General features: G+C 43.7%; 1 protein-coding gene across 4 annotated transcripts in view; it reads left to right on the forward strand.

Annotated features, from left to right (window-relative positions):
- Positions 1-19,798, forward strand: part of TIAM1 (T cell lymphoma invasion and metastasis 1) — a 290,505-nt gene that overhangs the window by 240,375 nt on the left and 30,332 nt on the right. The window contains exon 16 of one of the 4 annotated variants that reach the window (XM_030579292.1): positions 9,194-9,297. In XM_030579292.1, coding sequence (XP_030435152.1) covers positions 9,194-9,297 — 104 coding nt within the window. Of the gene's footprint in view, positions 1-9,193; positions 9,298-10,312; positions 10,415-19,390; positions 19,501-19,798 lie in introns of those variants that run through there. The other 3 variants (XM_030579273.1, XM_030579282.1, XM_030579262.1) reach the window with 3 other exon arrangements.

Here is a 19,798-nt window from a genome sequence, read left to right on the forward strand (position 1 = left end):
ATCTGTTTCTGCCCGGACCCCTACCTTCAACAGGAAGAATCGAAGAGAATACCACCTGCGCTCCAAACTCCTTAACCCGTACTCCCAGAGCCCTGTAGTCACTCTTGATCTGCTCAGCATCACACCTCGCAGTATCATTTGTGCCTACATGGATGAGTAGCATGGGATAGTAGTCAGAAGGCCGGATAATCCTCGACAAAGCCTCTGTAACATCTCGGATACGGGCCCCTGGCAGACAGCATACCTCCCGGGATGAACGGTCAGGGCGACAGATTGGTGTCTCCGTCCCCCTCAGCAGAAAGACTCCAACCACCACTACCCTACGTTTCTTAGCAGTGGTGGCAGCAGTCCTCCCAGCCTTAGGGGTACGAGGCTTCACCCCCTTAACTACTGGGGGTGATTTCTTCTCTCCTGTATCAAGAAGAGCATAATGGTTCTCTTTTACCACAACAGGAGGGTTCGCAGCAGCGGTGGAGCACTGCCTGCTGCTAGAAGTAACCAGCTGGCTGTGTCCGCCCTGAGCCTCCTCCTCCACTGGAGTGTGAAGCATCTCCTCCACTGGAGTGTCAGTAGTCCTGTCAACAGGGACAGCACCATCAGCTGTCTCCACATGGATACTGTCCAGGAATTGCTCATGGGCATGGATGTTCCTCAGCCTGGCCACCTCCTCCTGTAGCTCTCCCACCTGCTGCCTGAGAGATTCCACCAGCAGGCACCTTTCACATTGGATGCCACCCCCAGCCTGGATATCAGTAAGTGGAAATTGCAAATTACAGTCTTTGCAAGCCCACACCAGAATCTGGGTAAAAGCATCCATGCTTTGGTGCTCTGTCTGGCTACAGGCACAGGTGGAGGAGACAGAAGTAGTGCTAGCACAGGTGTTGCGGGTCCTCCTCACCATTGTAAGCCTCCCTCTGTCAAACTCTCTCAAAGTCCTCTCTGCTGTAAACAGAAAGGTTTTCAATGTGGTCAGGTTATGGGTTCAGGGGACCAATGGGTCACAGATGAGACCGACAAGGGACACCCCCTCCCTTCCTACTCCCCTTCCAAACTCCCTTGCAAAACTCCCTGTTAGCAGCTCCTGTTCACTAAGCTCCCTGGTCGCTTGTGCGCAGCTTTATAAAGCCCTGGCCTGAGTGAATGCCCCGCCCACTGGTTAAGGTTCAGCCAATTACCAGAGGCTTCTAGCTTTCAAACCTTCCTAGTAGCTCCACCTCCAACTGCCAGCTACAGCACACGGTCCTTCAAACGAACAAACCAAACAGACTGACAAACACAAGCTCAGCACACAGCAAGTAACCCCCAAACACACACACAAACCCAAACACTGCAGACAGTCACTTACCCCACAGATGCTGTAGGTGCTTCTCCTTCACCTGGAGAACTCCCTTGCAAAACTCCCTGTTAGCAGCTCCTGTTCGCTAAGCTCCCTGGTCGCTTGTGCGCAGCTTTATAAAGCCCTGGCCTGAGTGAATGCCCCGCCCACTGGTTAAGGTTCAGCCAATTACCAGAGGCTTCTAGCTTTCAAACCTTCCTAGTAGCTCCACCTCCAACTGCCAGCTACAGCACACGGTCCTTCAAACGAACAAACCAAACAGACTGACAAACACAAGCTCAGCACACAGCAAGTAACCCCCAAACACACACACAAACCCAAACACTGCAGACAGTCACTTACCCCACAGATGCTGTAGGTGCTTCTCCTTCACCTGGAGAACTCCCTTGCAAAACTCCCTGTTAGCAGCTCCTGTTCGCTAAGCTCCCTGGTCGCTTGTGCGCAGCTTTATAAAGCCCTGGCCTGAGTGAATGCCCCGCCCACTGGTTAAGGTTCAGCCAATTACCAGAGGCTTCTAGCTTTCAAACCTTCCTAGTAGCTCCACCTCCAACTGCCAGCTACAGCACACGGTCCTTCAAACAAACAAACCAAACAGACTGACAAACACAAGCTCAGCACACAGCAAGTAACCCCCAAACACACACACAAACCCAAACACTGCAGACAGTCACTTACCCCACAGATGCTGTAGGTGCTTCTCCTTCACCTGGAGAACTCCCTTGCAAAACTCCCTGTTAGCAGCTCCTGTTCGCTAAGCTCCCTGGTCGCTTGTGCGCAGCTTTATAAAGCCCTGGCCTGAGTGAATGCCCCGCCCACTGGTTAAGGTTCAGCCAATTACCAGAGGCTTCTAGCTTTCAAACCTTCCTAGTAGCTCCACCTCCAACTGCCAGCTACAGCACACGGTCCTTCAAACGAACAAACCAAACAGACTGACAAACACAAGCTCAGCACACAGCAAGTAACCCCCAAACACACACACAAACCCAAACACTGCAGACAGTCACTTACCCCACAGATGCTGTAGGTGCTTCTCCTTCACCTGGAGAACTCCCTTGCAAAACTCCCTGTTAGCAGCTCCTGTTCGCTAAGCTCCCTGGTCGCTTGTGCGCAGCTTTATAAAGCCCTGGCCTGAGTGAATGCCCCGCCCACTGGTTAAGGTTCAGCCAATTACCAGAGGCTTCTAGCTTTCAAACCTTCCTAGTAGCTCCACCTCCAACTGCCAGCTACAGCACACGGTCCTTCAAACGAACAAACCAAACAGACTGACAAACACAAGCTCAGCACACAGCAAGTAACCCCCAAACACACACACAAACCCAAACACTGCAGACAGTCACTTACCCCACAGATGCTGTAGGTGCTTCTCCTTCACCTGGAGAACTCCCTTGCAAAACTCCCTGTTAGCAGCTCCTGTTCACTAAGCTCCCTGGTCGCTTGTGCGCAGCTTTATAAAGCCCTGGCCTGAGTGAATGCCCCGCCCACTGGTTAAGGTTCAGCCAATTACCAGAGGCTTCTAGCTTTCAAACCTTCCTAGTAGCTCCACCTCCAACTGCCAGCTACAGCACACGGTCCTTCAAACAAACAAACCAAACAGACTGACAAACACAAGCTCAGCACACAGCAAGTAACCCCCAAACACACACACAAACCCAAACGCTGCAGACAGTCACTTACCCCACAGATGCTGTCTGTGCTCCTCCTTCACCTGGAGAACTCCCTTGCAAAACTCCCTGTTAGCAGCTCCTGTTCACTAAGCTCCCTGGACGCTTGTGCGCAGCTTTATAAAGCCCTGGCCTGAGTGAATGCCCCGCCCACTGGTTAAGGTTCAGCCAATTACCAGAGGCTTCTAGCTTTCAAACCTTCCTAGTAGCTCCACCTCCAACTGCCAGCTACAGCACACGGTCCTTCAAACGAACAAACCAAACAGACTGACAAACACAAGCTCAGCACACAGCAAGTAACCCCCAAACACACACACAAACCCAAACGCTGCAGACAGTCACTTACCCCACAGATGCTGTAGGTGCTTCTCCTTCACCTGGAGAACTCCCTTGCAAAACTCCCTGTTAGCAGCTCCTGTTCGCTAAGCTCCCTGGTCGCTTGTGCGCAGCTTTATAAAGCCCTGGCCTGAGTGAATGCCCCGCCCACTGGTTAAGGTTCAGCCAATTACCAGAGGCTTCTAGCTTTCAAACCTTCCTAGTAGCTCCACCTCCAACTGCCAGCTACAGCACACGGTCCTTCAAACGAACAAACCAAACAGACTGACAAACACAAGCTCAGCACACAGCAAGTAACCCCCAAACACACACACAAACCCAAACACTGCAGACAGTCACTTACCCCACAGATGCTGTAGGTGCTTCTCCTTCACCTGGAGAACTCCCTTGCATAGATCATTACCACTAGGTTAGTAAGATGCCCTAAAGGTTATTTTTTAGCCATAATTTCTTAAGGCATTCCCTACTTCTCTTCTGCATAGTGAAACCATATAGCCTCCATGTGGAGATATGTGAGCTCCCTTCTTCCTGTACTAGAGTTTGGAGGCAAGGCTCTAAATATTCTTGTTTTGTATGAGATTACAGCATCGGAAGACATAGGACACACTATGCAAAATACAGGTACAACCAAGAGCCTTACAAATCACTTCATGTGATGTAGGGGGTAAAACAGGTATATCACTATTTTGAATGAATACATTCATTTTCCAGTTATGAAACAGTTAAGTGTTCCTGAGCAGTCTGTGATTTGTCACTCTGCGAGCAGGAAAAACAGAATCACAGTGAAAGATTTGTCCTTTTTTTTTTTTTTCTGTCTTCCTCTCTTGCCAGTTCCCCCAGACGAAGTAAATTTGGATTTCAGAGCAAGTTAAGAGTAACAGTGACCTTAGTTTTGTCTGGGTTATTTTTGTGAGGCAGACTTCTAATTTGGGGTTTCATGTAGCATGTTTAAAATATCATTACTGGTTCTTTACATGGTCTTAAAGTTTCACTAGGACTTACTGGATGATAATTTGAAGATATTGCCCATTAGGCAGTGACCAGGTAAAGAAACGGCGAGCTGGAGGAACAGATCACTGTTGCTGTTGCAACCCTTATTATGTTAAACATTGTGAACATAAAATTTCAGGGGAAGTTCTAGTGATTTGGTCTGTTTCTGCCAGCTGTGTTTAGAATTTTTGTTCCTTGGCCTTCCGAAACCCTTTCTGTATCCAATTGTACTGCTTTTTAACCAGTTAGAAAGCAGCATTGTTAACACTTCAGTTTTTAGACTGTAAAGCTCAGGGACCTACTTGAAAATTACCAATTTTTTTCTGTAAAATCTCAACAGCTTTATTATGGATATACATATAATCTGAGTGTGCATATTGTCTTATCACTCCCCCTTCTGGTTCCATTCTTATTAGTTAGCATTACAGTAGAACCTCAGAGTTACCGACACCTCAGGAATGGAGATTGTCCATAACTCTGAACATTACAGACTTCTGCCACGGGTGTGGAGGGAAGAGGGGAGGGTTGGGGCTCTGGGCAGGGTCAGGGCTTCTGACCCTTGTGAGCACCAGGGCTCTAGGGCTCAGGGTTGCCCACAGCTCCAACCCTGGTTTCAGCCACGATGGGGTGTGCGCCAGGGCTTGGGGCTTTCGCTATGGTGGGAGTGCTGGGACTGAAACCAGCGCTCCCTGCATAGCTAAAGCCGTGAGCCCCCAGCAACCTCCTGCGGGGCCGAAGCCCTGACCCCCAGTGCTCCCAAGGGTATGAAGTCCTGACTTCCACCCCCTGCCTGGAGCCCTGACCCTCCCCCCCATGACTGCAGCCGTAAGCCCCCTATCTTTGAGATTCTACTGTAAGTATGAGAATTCTGTGCTGGACCTGGACCCTGACAGTTTCCCTTTAATTTATTTTTTTTTTTAAAACCAAACTCTTCTTATGCATCGGATAGAACAAACAACAGAGCGAAATCTCTTACAAACAGCCCTAAAAAGGACAGCCATTTTTGTGGTCATTGTTACCCTGGTTTGGCAAGGTACTTAAGCACATGTCCAACTTTTAAGCGTTAGTGCAGTCCTGTTGATCTCAGTGAGATTACTCATGTGCTTAGCCTCCTTGCTGCCCCTTTGTTGCTTTCTGGATTTCTCTTTCTAATTCCTTCATAAAATGTGAAACCATTTGCTGTCTTCATTAACAAGTGGTATATACCTAGACTGTCTACAGTTACAGCAAAAGAGAACTTAATACATTGTCCTTACAGAGCTCCATGAATAGCTAAATAAAGATTTACAAGATATGAATAAAACAATGTAATGAACCAACAGTAAGGGAACAGTAACTGCAATGTATTTAAATAGATATTGTAAGAACATTCAACATTACTGATTTCAGTGGCAAAGTATAACTACCAGCGGATACCCCTATTAAAGCAGACATTGTGTTTGACGGCCTAAGACTTTTATGTGAAAGAACAATGCAGAACATGCATTGGGTGACTGTTCATTAAGATGTAAGTGAAAGATTGCTGTCTGTATTGGGTAGAAGTGTTTACACTGCAGGAAGTAGATTAAAGAGGTGTCTGAGTAGTAACAGGAAAAGAAGTCCTGATAGCTATAAAAGGCATGCTGTTCGTTGGCTTAGGGTGAGAAATAATTGTGGGCTGTATTTCACACTGCTTATAATGGATAATTAATTGTAGTGGACAAACACAGGCTGCCCAAGCCAAACTCATGATATTGTGCACATTTCCCTTTTTTTTAAATGGATATTCTAGGGGATTTAAGAGTTTTGCTAGATATTAGTAAAGGACTCAGAGAGTAATAAAACTTGATGGACTAAGCTGTAGAAATGAGAGGCTCCGCACAGATTTAATTTCTTAGAAACCAAACACTTCCACAAATGCATTTCATTATCATCTATCTTAACCCATTAAAACCAGACCTTGTCAAGATCAAGATCTTAGATTTTTCAGCACAGTGGAGATAGGCCTCCATGGGAACCTCCCATATGAACCTCCTCTACTATTTTTGAATATTTTAATTCAAAGGTCACTCAGCTCTATACTGGTTTCTACAAGTTGGAGACAAACCAACAGGGTCATGTTTTCTGAATTTGGTTCAGATGTAGCTCAGGATGGTGAAAATCTTGCAAGATCTAGGGCCGCCTAGAGAGGGGGGCAAGTGGGGCAATTTGCCCTGGGCCCTGCAAGGGCCCCCATGAGAGTTTTTCAGGGTCCCTGGAGTGGGGTCCTTCACTCACTCCGGGGGCCCCGGAAAACTCTCACGGGCCCTGGGCCCCCCAGAGCTGCTTCCGACGCCGAATTACCGCCGAAGACTCAGCACTTCAGCGGCGGGTCCCGCTTCTGCTGTAATTCGGCGGCGGGGGGGCCCGCTACCAGTTTTTGGGGCACTTCGACAGCGGGTCCCAGAGCGGAATTACCACCGAATCGGGGGCCCCCCACCGCCAAAGACCCCAGGCTCCCTTAATCCTCTGGGCGGCCCTGGCAAGATCTTGCAGAGTTTTTGCTTGTTGTGGCTAAAAGCTTGAGAGAAGTTTTGATGATATTTTGGCACTCTTGAACCTAGGCCCAAAGTCAAGTATGAATTGTCTTCAAATGAGAACTAGAAAGCCTGCCCTAACATGCCTTCTTGGCCCAACTTTAATTTTTTAGCAATACACTCATAGTAGCAACTGTACTAACTTTAACTTTCTGTGAACTTCAGTGAAGGGCCAGCAGAATTGAATTTTCTGATATGTCTAGTACATTTCTTAAAATACATCTCTATTTCCAGATATAATAATGAATTCCACTTCAGTACACCCACAGAATAAAGAAATAGACTTGATGGAAGATTTTGAGCACACTAATCACTACAATGGCTTGCCATTCACTCTGAATCAGAACACCCAAACAGTAACCCATAATCTTTTCGCCCAAACCCCCACTGAATACAGCTGAGAAATATCAATGGCATAAATCTGTTTTGTAATTGGTATGTGCTTTCTGTTTTCTTATTTACAACATGAGAGCTACAGCAGTGCCATTATTGGTCTAGGCTGAAAACATTACCAAAATGCTAATTTATATAGAAGAAAACCGTGACCTATATAAATCGAAATATCTTACAGAAAATACCTAGTAATTTAAAAGAGCTGCTTATATCCCTTTTGGGAATCAAAGAAATAGATAATAGGTTTTTCCAGCATGCTGCATATAACTAGAGCATAATTTTTTGTTGGACTGCTGAAAGGTTAAAAACTGGATTACTAATGCCACACACGAAAAAAAGCTAACATGGAATATTCACAATTTTTTTTCTTCCTTTGATATTCTTTCTTGTTGTTTCATTGCTTATTGACAGATTATTCTTTAGGTAACTTACATAATGTAAAAACTCATATGCTATAAAGAACAATACAGACTACATATAAATAATAACCCCAATTCATGCAGGTGGACCCTTGCACCTGTGCGGCACACTGCTGATGTTAATGGGGTTCAGTGAAGGCAATAGGGGTCTGTTCACGTTCATCTGATTTGCAGGATTGTGACAACCTTGAATGAACTTGTAGTTATGAGTTAATGGGAAAAAAAGTTAAAATCTAGACACAAATACTTAGCTTCTCTGGAGTGTCTGTTTAGTCTGGCACAAAATTCCAGTGCAGCAGCACTCAAATTGACTTGAGATTTGGGAAGATTTTCCTGTCTCTGGTGCTGTTCATTCCCTTGCCGAATACTGTTAAATTATTCCTGTTAGGGATAGTTTTTATCCCAGGCTCTCAAAGGTGCTTCTGAATAGCAAATGAGTTGCCTTTAGATTTACGTGAGATCCATGAATGTCATATATGAATAAGTTTCTTGAGGAGGAAACTTCTGGTACGCCTCCATTCTCCCCTCCAGTTAGAACACCATAACTGTTCATTCTCGTTAGATAACTAGAAAGCTAACTTATGTAAAATTTGGCTTTCCAGGAGGCATAAAACAAGTTTACTTACATTTCTACTCACTCAAAGGCCCTGCTCCTGCACACCTTTCATATCTATCTATCTATATATACACACACATTGCTTTAAGTATATGAGTAGTCCTACTGAGTTCAGTGGGACTACTTGCGTGAAAAAATTACGCATGTGCTTAAGTGTTCATGGTCTTGGGAAGTACCTGCAAAGGTATCTTTATGGACTGTTGTATCAAAAAATGTAGTCCTAAGACTGCCAAGATATAGATTAATGCAGTTACTTTAGTATATTGCATACAGAAAGATGCAATTGTCAATTAATAGTATAATTCAAAAAATCCCTGTAAAAGTATATTTGATTCTAACATTAAAAGAAAAATTTAATGTAAAACTATAAACTGTAATGTATTAAAATCTTCCAGTATAAGGCTGTATGGAGGAAATGTTAACTAAGGCCTGGATCCTGGAAAGATGTACTCAACTTTACACATGAGTAGTCACAATGAGCTTAGTGGAATTGCTCGAATATAAAGTTAAGCACAGGCCTTTGTAGGGTTGGAGCTTTATAAAACCTAATCTCAACATGGAGCTTGGCCTTAACTTTGCATCAGCTTTTGTGGCCTCTAACTTCAATCAGGCCCATAACATTATGTGATTAGTGTTTATAGTTCAATCAAATTTCATATGTGGCCATGAAACCTTTGTGCTCAAATCCCTGTTAGGCCCTGCTCCTGCAGTGAGCCGAATGCTGGTAGGCCCCTGTGCTTCCAAGGAAGCACTGGCACCGGCGCCTGCTGAGCTCATTGCAGGATGAGAACCTGAATGTTCATGAAAGCTCATTATTCACTGCTCTAAACTTTTCACATTTTGCATAACCCACTATTTTGTTTCCGCATGCATGTCAATTTTGGCAGGGCACACGCTTTTCAGTGAACAAGACAGCTGTGCTGAGGCAGCTCCAGAAGAAGCAGAAGTGCCTGATTTGGAGTCCTCTGATGAGACAGATAGGATGAGCAAGGTGAGAGATTTTCACATTACAAAGACCTAAAGTGCAGTAGAGTCACAGCTGACATGCTGACTTCACAGCTGTGCATGATTAGAGCATCTTCCCTAGGAAAATGTTGATCTTACTTTTAAGGTGTTTACAAGTGATACAGAGTGTAACAAATTACAGCCTTGATTACAGCACGTCAACACCTGTTGAGTAACAGCTGTGTTCTGGATCCATGAGGGGTAAAGAGTAGACCTGGTTCTGATCTTCTGTGGTGTGTGATAATGCTTTCACATATTAAAATATAGCGCCTCTATCACTTCCTCCCCTTGGGCAGGTGAGCTGAATGCATTTCCAGACTGATTTATCACATTTTCCTCTCCTTTTCTCTTTAGTAATTTCCAAAGGTGTGAAGTACAAAAGTTATATTATTACCTTAAATCAATAGTATAGTTTACATGTTAGCAGCTTAAATGCAAAACTAATTACAGCCAATCTACCTTTGATTAAAGCAGAACTCTCCAATTATAGTTAACAGGCTGCACAAATAGATTGCTAATTGCTCTCTGTTAAGGGATGAGTTCTGGCATGGTTTGGTAGTTTGTTCTAGCTGTGGTAATAGTGAATAGTGCACAAAATGATCTGTGGAGATTAGTGTTCTCTGAAGCTGAATCAAGTGCATATGGTAAGACTACTTTAAAAGGGCTGGCTGTTTGTTGTATTTTAAGTTCTTGCTGCATAATTGATGCTGCGTTAGTAACCCAAGCTCTACAGAATTCACTGTGCAGTGAGTATAGACTATGTAAGACTGAGCTCATTGATTCTCTGTGTCTCCTAGCTTGCTTTCTCTCTATATATCTATTTCTTGTGGTTTCACATCATTTTGTTTTAGTTGCAAATGTGTCTTGGTGAGTCATAAACCGATCCCCAAATACCACTATTAGGTTATCATACTTGAAAGGAAGGAAAAAGCCCCTGGCCTCTTGCTTCCTGATCCCTTATGTCATACTAGCTTGTAGCCGTTCCTTTGATAGATAGGAAAAAGCATTCCTATGCATGAAACATAAACAGAACTTGTATGTAAAGCAGAAGATTATCTTTAAACGTCATCTCTTGATTTTCCTGGGGAATCATTTTATAGTAAGTATAAAATTATATTTTTCAAAAGTGGGGGAAGTAGTGTGTAGATTTTTTATTTTTTTTTTAAATTTGTGTGGATACCTACCTGCATGATTTGTAATGAGGTCTGAAATGAATGTTTCTTTGCAGAAAAATGGTCCACATACTAATGGTATCTATTGCTAACTTGGCTATGGATGCTCTTGCTGTGGTTGGATTTTCCATAGTTTTTAAAAGTTTTATATATGAATTATGTAAGAGGCTGTGATGTCCCATTTCACACTGTGCTTCCATGAACCATCAGTGTCTAAAGCAAGGTATATGAATTCTGTGATTAGCCCTGTGTTTTGTCTGTGCTAAGGAACTGTGTTTTAGTAGTTATTACTCTTATAAGAGAGTAAGAACTGTAACTAACTTGTAAATTTAATGAAGTGGAAATTTCATTTTGTGTAAATGAAACATTATCACCTGTTTTGCATTTTCTAATATTTGGAAATGTCTATCTTTGAAGGTGCTTCTCATTATAAATAACTTATGTGATTCATGGGAGAGGAATTTTGAGTTCAGTGTTTTGTTTGTTTTTTTCCCCTTTAAAGTGTTGTTTTTGTTAAGTCTTGAATCAAAAGACAGGGAGGGGTGTCTGTGTTTTTTTCAATACAGAATATATTTATAGTGACAACAAATATCTTAACTTGCTAACTCTACTTTCCCTGTTTATATTTAGAAAACTTCTGTATTCTTTACAATTCTCCCATGCTCTTGAATTTCAACAAAACTTAAAAATACTTCTGTTAAAGCCAGAGAGAGTGCTAGTATATGTGCAGCTTCTTCAGAAGCTGCACTGGAAAGAGGGCTCTGACTTTTTGTTCCTAATTCCTCTTTGTATTTGTGCTTCGCTTTAAAATGTCTTCTGTATCACTGGGCACTTAATTAGCTGGTGGTAGAGTCTGTTAATCTTCTCTATGAACATACCCTCACCATACGTTGTCCTCCTAAATCCTCTGGAAGCTATTTGAAGGATAAGGCAAGAAAGGTATTTTCTCCATGCTATTGCCACCTCCTTCCAATCCTACTGAGATTACGAATCATGTTCACATCATCAGCCTTAACTCTCACTGGCTGTCTCTGTACACAGTGAAACCCACCTGGAGGAAGTTGGGAGAGGAAAGAGTTTGAAGGCAGTGATCAGTGGAGATGCTATATGAGCATGGCTACTATGAGAGGCATGTCTGTAACCTGCAAAGAAATTCTGCGAAACTTGGGCTTGTTCCCTTTTTACATATCTGACTTGCTAAAGTAGGGTTGAGAGTCCCCTGTGCTGTTGCTAGCTCTCCCCCTCTTCTCCAGCAACCCCTCATAGACTCAGACTCCAGGACTGGAAGGGACCTCGAGAGGTCATCGAGTCCAGTCCCCTGCCCTCATGGCAGGACCAGATATTGTCTAGACCATCCCTAATAGACATTTATCTAACCTACTCTTAAATATCTCCAGAGATGGAGATTCCACAACTTCCCTAGGCAATCTATTCCAGTGTTTAACTACCCTGACAGTTAGGAACTTTTTCCTAATGTCCAACCTAAATCTCCCTTGCTGCAGTTTAAGCCCATTGCTTCTTGTTCTATCATTGGAGGCTAAGGTGAACAAGTTTTCTCCCTCCTCCTGATGACACCCTTTTAGATACCTGAAAACTGATATCAGGTCCCCTCTCAGTCTTCTCTTTTCCAAACTAAACAAACCCAATTCCTTCAGCCTTCCTTCATAGGTAATGTTCTCAAGACCTTTAATCATTCTTGTTGCTCTTCTCTGGACCCTCTCCAATTTCTCCACATCTTTCTTGAAATGCGGTGCCCAGAACTGGACACAATACTCCAGATGAGGCCTGACCAGGGCAAAGTAAAGCTGAAGAATGACTTCTCGTGTCTTATTTACAACACACCTGTTAATGCATCCCAGAATCACGTTTGCTTTTTTTGCAACAGTATCACACTGTTGACTCATATTAAGCTTGTGGTCTGCTATGATCCCTAGATCTTTCTGCCATACTCCTTCCTAGACAGTCTCTTCCCATTCTGTATGTGTGAAACTGATTGTTCCTTCCTAAGTGGAGCACTTTGCATTTATCTTTATTGAACTTCATCCTGTTTACCTCAGACCATTTCTCCAATTTGTCCAGATCATTTTGAATTTTGACCCTGTCCTCCAAAGCAGTTGCAATCCCTCCCAGTTTGGTATCGTCCGCAAACTTAATAAGCGTACTTTCTACGCCAACATCTAAATCATTGATGAAGATATTGAACAGAACCGGTCCCAAAACAGACCCCTGCGGAACCCCACTTGTTATACCTTTCCAACAGGATTGGGAGCCATTAACAACTACTCTCTGAGTACAGTTATCCAGACAGTTATGCACCCACCTTATAGTAGCCCCATCTAAATTGTACTTTCCTAGTTTATCTATAAGAATATCATGCGAGACTGTATCAAATGCCTTACTAAAGTCTAGGTATATCACATCCACCGCTTCTCCCTTATCCACAAGACTCGTTGTCCTATCAAAGAACGCTATCAGATTAGTTTGACACGATTTGTTCTTTACAAATCCACGCTGGCTATTCCCTATCACCTTACCACCTTCCAAGTGTTTGCAGATGATTTCTTTAATTACCTGCTCCATTATCTTCCCTGGCACAGAAGTTAAACTAACTGGTCTGTAGTTTCCTGGGTTGTTTTTATTTCCCTTTTTATAGATGGGCACTATATTTGCCCCCTTCCAGTCTTCTGGAATCTCCCTCGTCTCCCATGATTTCCCAAAGATAATAGCTAGAGGCTCAGATACCTCTTCTATTAACTCCTTGAGTATTCTAGGATGCATTTCATCAGGCCCTGGTGACTTGCAGGCATCTAACTTTTCTAAGTGATTTTTTACTTGCTCTTTTTTTTATTTTCTCTTCTAAACCTACCCTCTTCCCGTAAGCATTCACTATACTAGACATTCCTTCAGACTTCTCAGTGAAGACCGAAACAAAGAAGTCATTAAGCATCTCTGCCATTTCCAAATCTCCCGTTACTGTTTCTCCCTCCTCACTGAGCAGTGGGCCTACCCTGTCCTTGGTCTTCCTCTTGCTTCTAATGTATTGATAAAAAGTCGTCTTGTTTCCCTTTATTCCCATAGCTAGTTTGAGTTCATTTTGTGCCTTTGCCTTTCTAATCTTGCCTCTGCATTCCTGTGTTATTTGCCTATATTCATCCTTTGTAATCTGACCTAGTTTCCATTTTTTATATGACGCCTTTTTATTTTGTAGGTCACGCAAGATCTCATGGTTAAGCCACATTTTCTATCTTTCCTAACCATTGGAATAACTTGCTTTTGGGCCCTTAATAGTGTCCCTTTGAAAAACTGCCAACTCTCCTCAGTTGTTTTTCCCCTCAGTCTTGATTCCCATGGGACCTTACCTATCAGCTCTCTGAGCTTACCAAAATCTGCCTTCCTGAAATCCATTGTCTCTATTCTGTTGTACTCCCTTCTACCCTTCCTTAGAATTGCAAATTCTATGATTTCATGATCACTTTCACCCAAGCTTCCTTCTATTTTCAAATTCTCAACTAGTTCCTCCCTATTTGTTAAAATCAAGTCTAGAACAGCTTCCCCCCAGTAGCTTTTTCAACTTTCTGAAATAAAAAGTTGTCTGCAATGCAGTCCAGGAACTTATTGGATAGTCTGTGCCCCGCGGTGTTGTTTTCCCAACATATATCTGGATACTTGAAGTCCCCCATCACCACCAAATCTTGGGCTTTAGATAATTTTGTTAGTTTTTTTGAAAAAAGCCTCATCCACCTCTTCCACCTGATTAGGTGGCCTGTAGTAGACTCCCAGCACGACATCACCCGTGTTTTTTACCCCTTTTAGCCTAACCCAGAGACTCTCAACACTTCCGTCTCCTATGTCCATCTCCACCTCAGTCCAAGTGTGTACATTCTTAATATATAAGACAACACCTCCTCCCTTTTTCCCCTGTCTATCCTTCCTGAGCAAACTATACCCATCCACACCAACATTCCAGTCGTGTGTATTATCCCACCAAGTTTCAGTAATGCCAATCATGTCATAGTTGTATTTATTTATTAGCACTTCCAGTTCTTCCTGCTTATTACCCATACTTCTTGCATTTGTATATAGGCATCTAAGATACTGGTTTGATCTTGCCTCCCAGCTTTGCCCTGACCCTCCTTCCTCTCTGCCATTATAGCCCATGCTCCCTCCTGTTTCCAACCCATCTCCAGGTCTTGTTCCCCACTTACCTGTGGGGTTTGCTCACCTGTCCCCGTCGAACCTAGTTTAAAGCCCTCCTTACTAGGTTAGCCAGTCTGTGCGCAAATAAGGCATTTCCCCTCTTCGAAAGGTGAACGCCATCTGTGCCTAGCAGTCCTTCCTCAAATAGCATCCCGTGGTCGAGGAAGCCAAAGCCCTCCTGGCGACACCATCTTTGCAGCCAGGCGTTCACCTCCACGATGCATCTGTCTCTGCCCGGACCCCTACCTTCAACAGGAAGAATCGAAGAGAATACCACCTGCGCTCCAAACTCCTTAACCCGTACTCCCAGAGCCCTGTAATCACTCTTGATCTGCTCAGTGTCACACCTCACGGTATCATTTGTGCCCACATGGATGAGTAGCATGGGGTAGTAGTCAGAAGGCCGGATAATCCTCGACAATGCCTCTGTAACATCTCGGATACGGGCCCCTGGCAGGCAGCATACCTCCCGGGATGAACGGTCAGGGGAACAGATGGGTGTCTCCGTCCACCTCAGCAGAGAGTCTCCAACCACCACTACCCTACGTTTCTTATCAGTGGTGGCAGCAGACCTCCCAGCCTTAGGGGTACGAGGCTTCACCTCCTTAACTGTTGGGGGTGATTCCTTCTCTCCTGTATCAAGAAAAGCATAACGGTTATCTTTTACCACAGCAGGAGGGTTCGCAGCAGGGGTGGAGCACTGCCTGCTGCTAGAAGTAACCAGCTGGCTGTGTCCACCCTGAGCCTCCTCCTCCACTGGTGTGTCAGATGCACCCTGAGGCATCTCCTCCTCCACTGGTGTGTCGGTAGTCCTGTGAACTGGGACAGCTACGTCAGCTGTCTCCACATGGATACTGTCTAGGAATTGCTCATGGATATGGATGTTCCTCAGCCTAGCCACCTCCTCCTGTAGCTCTCCTACCTGCTGCCTGAGAGATGCCACCAGTAGGCACCTTTCACATTGGATGCCACCCCCAGCCTGGATATCTGTAATTTGCAATTTCTACTTACTGTCTTTGCAAGTCCACACCAGAATCTGGGTAAAAGCATCCATGCTTTGGTGCTCTGTCTGGCTACAGGCACAGGTGGAGGAGACAGAAGCAGTGCTGGCACAGGTGTTGCGGGTCCTTCTCACCATTGTAAGCCTCCCTCTGTCAAACTCTCTCACATTCCCGTCTGCAGCTCCCTGTCCGCTCTGCTCTGCTGTACAGAGAGGTTTTGGATGTGGCTCAGTTTATAGGTTCAGGGGACCAATGAGTCACAGATGAGACCGACAAGTGACCCCCACTCCCTTGCAAAACTCCGTTAGCAGCTCCTGTTCGCTAAGCCCCCTGGTCGCTTGTGCACAGCTTTATAAAGCCCTGGCCTGAGTGAATGCCCCGCCCACTGGTTAAGGCTCAGCCAATTACCAGAGGCTTCTAGCTTTCAAACCTTCCTGGTAGCTCCACCTCCAACTGCCAGCTACAGCACACGGTCCTTCAAACAAACCAAACAGACTGACAAACACAAGCTCAGCACACAGCAGGTAACCCCCAAACACAAACTCTGCAGACAGTCACTTACCCCACAGATCCTGTATGTGCCCCTCCTTCACCTGGAGAACTCCCTTGCAAAACTCCCTGTTAGCAGCTCCTGTTTGCTCACTGCTTGTTTTCTAACCTTTAGACAGTATGTTTGTTTTTTCCTGATATTAATATAGTTCCAGAGTACACCAGATGTGAATTTAGAATGGAAAAAACAAGCAGAAGACACTTCTAGGCTCCTTTCATATATCAAAGAAGGGGGACAGGAAAAAAGGGTGGGTTTTTTGCCATTTCCTAAGCAGGTATCCTTTAAATTGGGAAGAATTAGAACAAAACCTCATTATTTCAATGGAATTATCCTGCTGTAAACAGCAAGAGATGGGATATCTTAAAATTGTGCTAGATACAGCATTAGAAAATGCATTATAGAAACAATCCTGCATAGGAAGAGGGAATTGACTGATAGTCTGGTGTTTTTAATCTCTAGGGTGGTGGTGTCAGCCTATGTACAGCTGACTTTTAATGAGCTCAGTATCTCCCAATTGTAAAGATGTAAATATCAGCAAACTCCTATGCTTATCTTTTTTTTGTTTAAAACAAAAGTTGCACTAGAGAGAGGTCAAAGCCCCTCTAAGCCAAACTCCTCTGAATTTCAGTGGTTTGTGCACATTTATAGACTGTCTACACAAGCACATTTGTTGGCAAACCCTCTTTGTCACTCAGGGATGTAGGAACCTCGCCTTCCTCCTCCTCCCTTCCCTCCCCCCCCCCGGTGATAAAAGTATCAGTGTGAACTGGCAGGCCAGTCCTCGCCCACAGGCAACCTGCCAACCTGAAACACATTCTCACCAGTAACTGCACAGCGCACCATAATAACTCTAGCTCAGGAACCAATCCATGCAACAAACCTCGATGCCAACTCTGCCCACATATCTACACCAGCGACACCATCACAGAACCTAACCAGATCAGCCACACCATCACAGGTTCATTCACCTGCATGTCCACCAATGTAATATACGCCATCATATGCCAGCAATGCCCCTCTGCTATGTACATCGGCCAAACTGGACAGTCGCTACTGAAAAGGATAAATGGACACAAATCAGATATTAGGAATGGCAATATACAAAAACCTGTAGGAGAACACTTCAACCTCCCTGGCCACACTATAGCAGACCTTAAGGTGGCCATCCTGCAGCAAAAAAACTTCAGGACTAGACTTCAAAGAGAAACTGCTGAGCTTCAGTTCATCTGCAAATTTGACACCATCAGCTCAGGATTAAACAAAGATGTGAATGGCTTGCCAGCTACAAAACTCGTTTCTCCTCCCTTGGTTTTCACACCTCAGCTGCTAGAACAGGGCCTCATCCTCCCTGATTGAACAAACCTCATTATCTCTAGCTTGCCTGTGTGTGTATATATGTATACACACACACACACACACACACACACACACACACACCTGCCGCTGGAAATTTCCACTACATGCATCTGACGAAGTGGGTATTCACCCACGAAAGCTCATGCTCCAAAACGTCTGTTAGTCTATAAGGTGCCACAGGATTCTTTGCTGCTTCTAGTGTGAACAATGCTACATTGGTGGCTGCTCTCCTGCTGACATAGCTGCTGTCACTTGTCAAGGGTAGTTTCCTGTCGGCATAGACCGGCTACACAGGTGACCTTACAGCGGCACAGCTGCTGTTGTACAGTTGTGCTGCTGTGAGGTCCACAGTGTAGACCAGGGGTAGGCAACCTATGGCACAGGTGCCAAAGGCAACACGCAAGCTCATTTTCAGTGGCAGTCACACTGCCTGGGTCCTGGCCACCGGTCCAGGGGGCTCTGCATTTTAATTTAATTTTAAATGAAACTTTTTTGAAATGTTTAAAAACCTTATTTACTTTACATACAACAATAGTTTAGTTATAAATTATAGACTTATAAAAAGAGACTTTCTAAAAAACATTAAAACATATTACTGGCACACGAAACCTTAAATTAGAGTGAATAAATGAAGACTCCGTTGCCAACCTCTGGGTAGACATAGCCTCAATTTCTAATCCAAGATCTGTATGAGAATTTAAACCAGTTCTAAGTAACATCTTTGTCAGTCATCCATCTCTAGTTTAACAGGATACCATGTAGCTAACTTACTAGTGTAAGTTTTATTTAACAAAAACTAGCCTTTGTAATTATTTGCTTAAAGTGTGCTAACTTATATAATTTAACACGCTTAGTCTGGAGGTTAAAACGTAGAGGCAGGTTCTCAATATCACAGAACAACAAAAGCTTAAGTATTTGGCACATTGTAGCCATCACGACATGTTTACTGTGGTGATCAGGTCAGTAGCACTTTGTTTAATGATCTACCACATTCCCTACTTGTGGATGGGTTTTAAAAATCTAATGAGTTGAAATGCTACTGGATGTTCATTTCCTTTTTTCTAATTTAAGACATGTCTCTTGAAATTAAAACTAATTGCCTTGCAGCTGTGATTAAGGTACAGTGCACTAATGACTCTGTATGCATTTCATTTACCAAAAGTGTTCTGTGAAGATGAATCTTCTTTTGCAGTGTTAATGAGAACCAAAATTATCTATTGATACAAAATCTCAACACATGTAGAAGTTGAGGTAAAAGGATTAAAATGGGGTCTACTTAAAAAGCAAGTGAAGGTGTTCCAATAATCTAACTGGCTTTTTAAAGTTGTCTAATTGGTGTGTGCTGTCTGCCCTGATGTTTAATAATCTTATGCAGTATAGGTTGCAGCCAATCAGCTGATACTAATCCACAGGCAATAGACATTTATATTCCACTGTCAGCTTCCCCTCTGCACGTTTCAGCCATTTCTTGCAGGAGCTCTCATATGACCATTTCATGAAAGGGAGTCTTCAGAAGTGACTTCACTAGTTAGAGCTGAGAATTAAATTCTCATTAATCTATTGAAAGACCAAGGCCTACAGCAAATGACACAGGAGCAGAGTCTTACAGAAGTGCAGTAGCTGCCCTCATTAAAATACAAGAGAGGATGTTTTCTGTGCTTGTGTCTCAAGTAAGCAGCATGGACTATGGGGAAAGAACACTTATCTGGAGCAGGAAAGAATTTCATATCAGCTGAACATGGAAAGAAATGTGGATTTTTTTTTTTAGTGTATCTGTTACTGAAAATGCTGAGTAACAGAATTTTCACAACAATATCTTTCCAATGATGTCAGCTTTTTGGAGAGTTAAACGTAAACCGAGGAACAAAGGCATGGAGAGACCCTACGATTCTCTTTATCACATGCTGCATTTGGTGAGCAGATCTACTGTTGTGGAGTGTAACTAGATTAAGCAATTAGCCTAATGTAGCCTCATGGTGTAGTAATTTTTTAAGAAGGTTATAAATGTGATACTAAGTAAACAGTAATGCTTATGCCCACAGAAGGTTGTTGTTTAGCATATTAAGTTTCTGTAACAGTCGAGGCCAAGCCTTGGTGGGATTTTCCTGAAGTTTTTGTTTGGATTTTGGAGAACAGTTTTTTGTGTTTAAATAAAAAGTTAATTTTTGTCCATTTTTGGGTAGAGGTGTTGAGTGCCCTGAAGGACCACAC

This window comes from Gopherus evgoodei, chromosome 1, assembly GCF_007399415.2.
Source record: "Gopherus evgoodei ecotype Sinaloan lineage chromosome 1, rGopEvg1_v1.p, whole genome shotgun sequence".
NCBI lineage: Eukaryota > Metazoa > Chordata > Testudines > Testudinidae > Gopherus > Gopherus evgoodei.